Consider the following 8,137-nt stretch of genomic DNA (forward strand, 5'->3'; position numbering starts at 1 on the left):
TGCGTAAAGGGGTTTGGGAAATAGCTGGGAAGCACCACTGGACCCGGTCTAAGTAATAGCATTTGCACATTTTTTAGGTCAATGATGGCTTGGAAATTTTGGATGGGTCAGCAAACATTGGGAACACAGACTGTAAAACTGGGTCATGGTACACATTTTGGATTGCAGAACAGTGGAATAAACTTTTCTAGATCTCTCAGACATTTTACCAATGAGACACATGTCAAGCTAACAGCCGTCAGAAATGTACAAAGCAGAAGATAAAGGAGATCCGGTAGTTAAGTTAGTTACATCAAAATTCATTGTGTTCCCACTTTGACCGCTTTAACAAAAACTAAACTAGGAGAGAAGTGATCGTTTTTTTTTTTCTTTAGGAAAAATCAATCTATCTCTCCTTTTTCCTGTAATTTTTGATTTAGAGAACATTCATTAGCTTAAACACATAACAGCCGCAGAAGCTATCTAGTTTATTAATCGATTAATAACAATGCCGCCCCAAATGTCAGATGACGATCGAGGCGTAGCGAATCATCTATGTACAGCAGTTGCAATTGATAAAGATAAAAACAGTCAGTTTGCTGTGAAATGGGCAATTGATACTCTGTTCAATAATAATCCTAATTTGATCCTTATTCACGTTAGACCACCTAAATATACAAATCGTAGGTACCCCTTTCTCAATCTTTTTTTTATCTGCATTTTTTTTCAAGTGTTAAATTTGTTAGTTAGAGACTTGATTTCCTTTTAATGACATTGTTAATGAATGTATGATTGAAGAATCTGGTAGTGTTAGTGGTGGCGCTGGTGGCGGAGGAGGAGGAGGAGGAGGAGGAGGAGGACCCAGAGAACTCGATCGAGAACAATTTGATCCTGATATTCATAGCCTTTTCTTGCCTTACCGTGGATTTTGTGCTCGAAAAGGGGTACATTATGTTACTCCTAATCGTTTTATGATTATATATGTATGATTATTCGATTTAAGATCTTAAATCTTGCGGCCATCATGGTTTTTGCTAGGTGCAAGGGAAAGAAGTGGTAATCGAAGATAACGATGTTTGTAAAGCAATTATTGATTACATTAGTGTCAACTGCATCAACAACATTGTGGTTGGTGCATCGACTAGGAGTGCCCTTGCAAGGTATCATCATCCGTAACGCTTGCTTTCATTTGTTCATTAATCGCGTTTTCTTTTAACGTGTACTAATACGCATGAATGCATGCATGTTGCAGGAAGTTTAGGAACAATGTGGAAATACCATCAGCGATAGTAAAGTCAGCACCAGAGTTCTGCAATGCGTACGTAATATCGAAAGGGAAGGTGATAACATCCAGAGCTGCTAGTCGTCCTGCATCTAATACTGCTGCTCCACCGAAACAACCATCTATACCTCCTCATTTTCCTCCTAGCGCTCAAACTCCTCATCACGATCATTCTTCTGCTTCTTCAAATGACCTTGAAGATTCACCTATCAGGTATCTCAAAATCTCTGTCCAGCAATATATGTCTCCACGCAAATTTCTTCCTGCTGACAGATTATACATAACTATTGTGCAGGACGCCATTTAACAGAAGAAGTTTGAGAGCTGGAACAGTAACACCGCCGGAGCGGAGGTCTACTGATCGTAATGATTTCATGAGATCACCAGCAAGAGACAGACCCATGTCATCGGGTGGAAAAACACCAAATGATGCACTACTGATGGACAACTTTGATCTTTCGATGAGACCACAAAGGGCAACACATAGCCGTGATTCCTTCTCCGATGACATCGATTTTACCGGTGGATTAACGTTTCGATCTTGTGATATGTCTAATGAAAACTTAGAATTTTCAGCTAACAGTACTGAAGACACTACCCCAAGAACCTCAGTTTCATCTCAATCTTCGGTAACGAATCTTACAATTATTTCCGTCATTTTGATTTCAAAAACGCCATTTTTTATTTTGATAATTTTTACTTTGCTTAAATTTGGGTTCAGAGAGAGTTAGAAGCAGAGATGAGAAGACTAAAGCTAGAGTTGAGGCAAACCATGGACATGTATAGCACAGCTTGTAAAGAAGCTATATCAGCTAAACAAAAGGTAATGTTCGAATTTTGTCCATGAGATGCTGCAGCCTCGCCTCACGAGAATTGGGTTTTAATATGTGTATGTCTGAATTTTAGGCTCAAGAGCTTCATCAATGGAAGATGGAAGAAGCTAGAAAATTTGAAGAAGCGAGATTAGCAGAAGAGGCAGCTTTGCAGATGGCGGAGATAGAGAAGGCGAAATGCAAGGCAGCAATGGAAGCAGCTGAGGCTGCACAAAGGTTAGCTGAAATGGAGTCACATAGGAGAAGGAATGCTGAACTTAAGGCGAAAAAAGAAGCTGCAGAGAAGAAAAGAGCATTGGATGCTTTGGCTCATAATGATGTTCGGTACAGAAAATATACATTAGACGAAATTGAAGCTGCAACGAATAACTTTGCAGATGATCAGAAAATTGGTGAAGGCGGTTATGGTCCTGTGTATAAAGCTTTACTTGATCATACTCGAGTCGCGATTAAGGTTTTAAGACCAGATGCTGCTCAAGGAAAGAAGCAGTTCCAACAAGAAGTATGTGTTATACTCCCTCCAATCCTTTTTAGACGACTGTTTAGTCTTTTTTTCCAAGTTTCATATTGCACGTCGGTTTCATATTTGTTCCCAAAAATTTCCTGATTTGTCCCCGCTCTTAATTAAATAATACACAAACTTAATATTCAATATAGGCTCAGCTTCTGAAATAAAATTCTTAATACTAGTTCACACTAAGGATAGATTTGGAAAAATTTTAATCTCTTTTAATCTGCATAAAAACACCCAAACCTTCGTCTAAACTGGGACTGAGAGAGTATTGTTTTTTGGTATCAGTAGGCATCAAAATCAGTTACACTATGATGTTTTTGGTTTCTTAACTATTTTTTGTGTCCATCATTTTGAATGAGAACTTTGGTGCAGATTGAAGTACTGAGTTGTATGAGGCATCCCAATATGGTTCTACTTCTAGGTGCTTGTCCTGAATATGGTTGTCTAGTCTACGAGTTCATGGACTATGGAAGTTTAGATGACAGGATTTTCAGGAGAGGAAACACACCTCCAATTCCATGGTGGATAAGATTCAAGATAGCAGCAGAAGTCGCGACCGCTTTACTATTTCTCCACCAAGCAAAACCAGAACCGCTCGTTCATCGTGATCTTAAACCTGCTAACATTCTTCTAGATCGTAATTACGTTAGCAAAATCAGTGATGTCGGGCTCTCACGTTTAGTACCACCGTCTGTAGCCGATACAGTTACGCAGTACCACATGACATCGACAGCAGGAACATTTTGTTATATAGACCCGGAATATCAACAGACAGGAATGTTGGGTGTTAAATCAGATATATACTCGCTTGGGATTTTATTGTTACAAGTCATTACAGCAAAGCCTCCAATGGGTCTTACGCATCATGTTGAACGAGCAATCGAGAAAGGAACTTTTGCAGATATGCTTGACCAAACTGTCACAGATTGGCCCGTGGAGGAAACCTTGTCCTTTGCGAAACTGGCTTTGAAATGTGCAGAGTTACGAAGAAAAGATAGGCCAGATCTTGGGTCTGTTATCTTACCTGAGCTTAATAGATTGCGAAATCTTGGAGCCGGTGAAGCAGGTGGTACTATGAACTCTGGCAATATGCCACCACGTTTTCCCGATATTTCACGTCAGAAGTCACCAAATACAAGTCAGGTTTGTAATTCTGTAATCCATTTCCCCATTACTGTATGAAAAATATTAAAAGAGAGCTAGCATGATTTCCTCTATTAATTAATTTAAGGTTACGGCATAAACAGGATGCTGTGGTAAGGAGCCACGCTGTACCAGGGAACTCACGTAGAGCTTCGTTTGACGAACAGTTTGGCAGATCAAGTCCTGCTATACCTGAATCGTTTGTGCCGAAAAGGATATATGAAAGCAATGACGAACCTTTAAGGTAGTTGTATTTTTAAGAATAATAAGTAAAAACAATAACCAACACCGAACCGAAGCTGTTATAGATCTCTGTAAGTTTGTAAACACTGTAATTTTTCTTACGTTTCATTTCTCTCTTAATTAAGTCTTTCCAAATTCAATATTTTGTATGATGTTAATGGAACACAGTTTTAACAGAATTTTGTTGTTGTTTCTGCTCTTTGTTCATAAATATTACAAGCGATTACAAAAACACATTTCTTTCCTGTTTCCTTTCATTCTGTTGAAATAATAATATGATTCTCCTTTGAAGTCACATTCGAACCCAATTGACTAGGGGCTAGCTGTCGTACATGAAGTCACTAGTTCAAATCCCAGTATTTATACATTCCCAAAGAAATTATAACAATATATCCGAACAACCTGAACTTTTCATGTTATTGAGAATTTTCAACAAAAGTTTGTCTACCCAAAACGCAAAGAGAATTTTACTTCAATAAATATTATTTTTCTTTTCATTGGGAATTTTCCATAAAAATTTGTCTACTCAAAAGGCAAAGAAAATTTTACTTCAATGAAAATATGTTGTTTGCTTTGTTGAATGTAAAGTTTGCCCAATAATTGTTCTAAAAATGAAACACTTCGTTTAGGCCCTTATTACAATAATTAATTTCTGAAATACATCCAAGAGACCCTTGACTTTTCAAAAGAAGCCTATTATTGGGGCGTCACATTCTAATAGAGGGGTTTCATTTGGATTCCTAGCGACCAAAAAAATGGTTATGGGATATTCTTGATTCAATACCAAATTTCTAAAATACCCTTCAACTAAAATAAAAACCTAAAAGCTAAAATCAAAACCTAATTCTAATTGAAAAATTTCTTCTTCTTCACCTTCATCAACAGTAAATCTTTCCCTTTTTTTAATCAAAATCATTTGTCTTCGATCACTCGACGATTTGAAAAACTTATAATCGTCGATTGAATTCTCTATTAAAGATGGAAGAAGCATATTGATAGAAGTGATCGTAATCAACAAACCAATTACGTTTGGAATTGTTTGATTCATTGAAAAAAATAGAAAAAGTTAGATTTCAGAACCAATTACGGTTGGATTTTCCTACAAAAACAACCAGCCATAATTTTTTTTACAGTTGGGTTCGAGTCATATAAAACCTAAGCGTAAAAAATCATGAATTAATTTTTTTTTCTAAGCTATTTTTGGAGTTCCTTTATTTTTAACTAATTAAACCAAACGTAAAAAGATCTTGTGTAGATATTTTTAGTCTTGTTTAGAAAAATAGGAAAAGTAATTAATTTCACCGTATATTCACTAACAAAGAGGAATTACACTTCACTCTCCCATCAAAGAAGCCATGTAAGGTCACCTTAACGTATGAACGTCTGCCTAGAGTGTGTTTTTTCTGCGGCATGTTTGGACATATCATGAAGCAATGCCGAGTCCTTTCTAAAGAATGTGAGAAAATGGGATTTTTCTTGCCAGAAACTTTCATGGAGAAGATGCAAGACACAAAATTTGCAAGGTTCACAGAAGAGATCAATGCCAGTTACAAATCCAAACAACCCCTTAGAACCCAAATTCCCAGAAATAACTAGAAAATTACCAAAAAAAGGAAAAACACTTGCAGTTCAATTCTCCCTATCCCCCTCTTCTACACCAATTCAGTCAACCCCCACCCACAGCCATTCCCTACAATCACTCCATTACCACCCCGCAACAGCTGGAGAATATCAATCCTAATCCCAAAAATACAGTACCGTTACGTGTAACTCAAGAAACTTTCCCAGTAACGGCTATACCCCAACCAATGGAAAATATTCCTCTGCATGGGAAAATTTGAAATACCACTGAAGATAATCATGAAGGATATCTGCATTCAATACCTCTACCAAACCCACCTCAACCCCAATCCATTAAACCAAAAAAAAAAAAAAACCCATACCCATGCCGCCACACCCTCTGCCATATTCACCTCAATCCAAACAACCTGCTATACCACCCAACCACCAACCATGACCAACCAGCACCCATCTACTCAACTGGCAAAATCACCAAAACCGGATCCCCCAGGCATCTCAAGTGAAAGAAATGGTCCACCAGGAATAAGTAAAAACCACCCCATCAGTCTCTTCAAAACTGCAAACTTGGCCAAAACCCCACCAGCTTACTTGCCAAACTCCCACCCTGAAACAACCACTACATCACCAGAAAAACCCATTCCACCGCCCTACCATCCGAAAGGAATCTAAGACAGTGGAGAAGACAAGCAAGGAACATCAAAACTGCTGGCAAATTACCGACTAAAGATATCACAGGAGACAAAAGACTGGCAGAACCAATGGACTGCGATCCCCCATTAAAGCAACTGTGTTCCAAAACATGTGAGGCTAAGACATTTGAGGCTGTGGCGACTTGCCTAGAAAAGTCGCAAGGAGATGTTAGTACAATCATGGAACTGTCGTGGATTAGGGAATGAAACGACAGTTTTGATCTTAAAATCATTCCTGCGTAGCTGCAATCATTCGATACTTTTTCTCTCAGAGACAAGATTGAGTGAAAACAACTGTCGTATTGCTCGTAGCTGAAAAGATTGAATACTTTGTCTCTGTGAAAAGATTGAATACTTCCCTAAACTTCCCTAATCTTTTCATTCGATACTTTTTCTCGTAGCTGCAATCATTCCCTAATTTGTCTGTGTAGTGATCAAAACTGTCGTATCATTGGCTGTTGGAATTTTAGAACAAATTTAGGAGATATACGAGCATGGTTGTATTGCTCGTACAGAGCTCCTAGAAAGCAAGACTAACACTTAACCTCTCAAAGAACTCTTAACCTTATTACTAACTTCTTGCTTCGTTACAATAACAAATGAATGTATCATTTCCTATTTATAAGCACTACACCATATTTCCTAGAATACTCTAGAAAACACTAACACAATCACCTACTTAGAACATTCTTACTTGACCGACTTTGACTGTCTCTTGAACATTCTAGATACATTTGACTCTAGCTAACTCTAGAAGCTTCTAAGTGATTCTAATTAGCTAATTCCACAACTTTCACTGTGTAGAATTTACTACATTTTTCTAAACTAATCTAAACAACTCTAGATTACAAATTACTATTTCCAACATCCACTCCAAATTTGAAATCTCCATTGCATTTGAAGTTTCGATCTTCACCCAATTTTATCATTTATTCTTCACTTCTCATGCTCGTTGTGTAGTTTTTCCTTTTAATGCCCGCGACATTTCTTTCTCTGCGTCAACACGCTTCATTTTCTCCTAATGTCTCCATAACTCTTTTCTGTCATCCTCTTTTCTTCCAGCTAGCCCACCTTTTCCGCTAGCATCCCAGTGGGTGCGGTCCCACCGTCTCGGCCTTCACTCGGCCCGGCCTTTACGCGGCCTTCCTGTAGCCTTCACTCGGCTACTTCTGCCACGAGTAGAGGAGTAGAATCTCGTGACAACATGGATTTTCCCATGCCATGTACGAAAGTGCACTCTTTTCCACATGCACTACCTACAATTTCTCTTTTCTCTTTCTCACTTTCATTTCATGGAGACTCCTTTACATCTTCAACGACACTGAGAACTACTGTATCTCACGAGCAAACATCTTCTTTTTTCTCAACTTCTTGTCAATTCTCTTTTTAGGTAGACATGGGTGATAACATTCATATGGGGTCTAAAACAAACATCCAAAACTCAAAAACTCAAACTGCAAATAGTTGAGACTCATGTATGCCTTCACTTTCTTCGATTCACTTTCGCATTTGCTTTGAACTCCACAAAATTTTTAATTTGTACAACTTACACGCCCCATATGGATCGAACCTCCGCTCTGATACCATGTTGGAATTTGGATATGAAACTTCGGAGATATACGAGCATGGTTGTATAGCTCGTACAGAGCTCCTAGGAAGCAAGACTAACACTTAACCTCTCAAAGAACTCTTAATCTTATTACTAACTTCTTGCTTCGTTACAATTACAAATGAATGTATCATTTCCTATTTATAAGCACTACACCATATTGCCTAGAATACTCTAGAAAACACTAACACAATCACCTACTTAGAACATTCTTACTTGACCGACTTTGACTATCTCTTGAACATTCTAGGTACATTTGACTCT

General features: G+C 38.1%; 1 protein-coding gene across 2 annotated transcripts; it reads left to right on the forward strand.

Moving 5' to 3' along the window:
- The first annotated feature begins 350 nt into the window (after positions 1 to 350).
- Positions 351 to 4,186, forward strand: LOC113317993 (U-box domain-containing protein 35-like). 2 transcript variants are annotated; one of them, XM_026566122.1, is made up of 9 exons: positions 351 to 662; positions 778 to 923; positions 1,018 to 1,139; positions 1,232 to 1,474; positions 1,557 to 1,890; positions 1,983 to 2,084; positions 2,168 to 2,596; positions 2,981 to 3,751; positions 3,856 to 4,186. In XM_026566122.1, the coding sequence occupies exons 1-9, from the start codon at positions 488 to 490 to the stop codon at positions 3,997 to 3,999; spliced, it is 2,466 nt and encodes an 821-aa protein (XP_026421907.1). In that variant the 5' UTR covers positions 351 to 487; the 3' UTR covers positions 4,000 to 4,186. The 2 variants fall into 2 exon arrangements, with proteins under 2 accessions (XP_026421907.1, XP_026421908.1); XM_026566123.1 differs by having other exon boundaries at positions 3,840 to 3,981.
- The last annotated feature ends 3,951 nt before the right edge of the window (positions 4,187 to 8,137 follow it).

This window comes from Papaver somniferum, chromosome 10 (assembly GCF_003573695.1).
Source record: "Papaver somniferum cultivar HN1 chromosome 10, ASM357369v1, whole genome shotgun sequence".
NCBI lineage: Eukaryota > Viridiplantae > Streptophyta > Magnoliopsida > Ranunculales > Papaveraceae > Papaver > Papaver somniferum.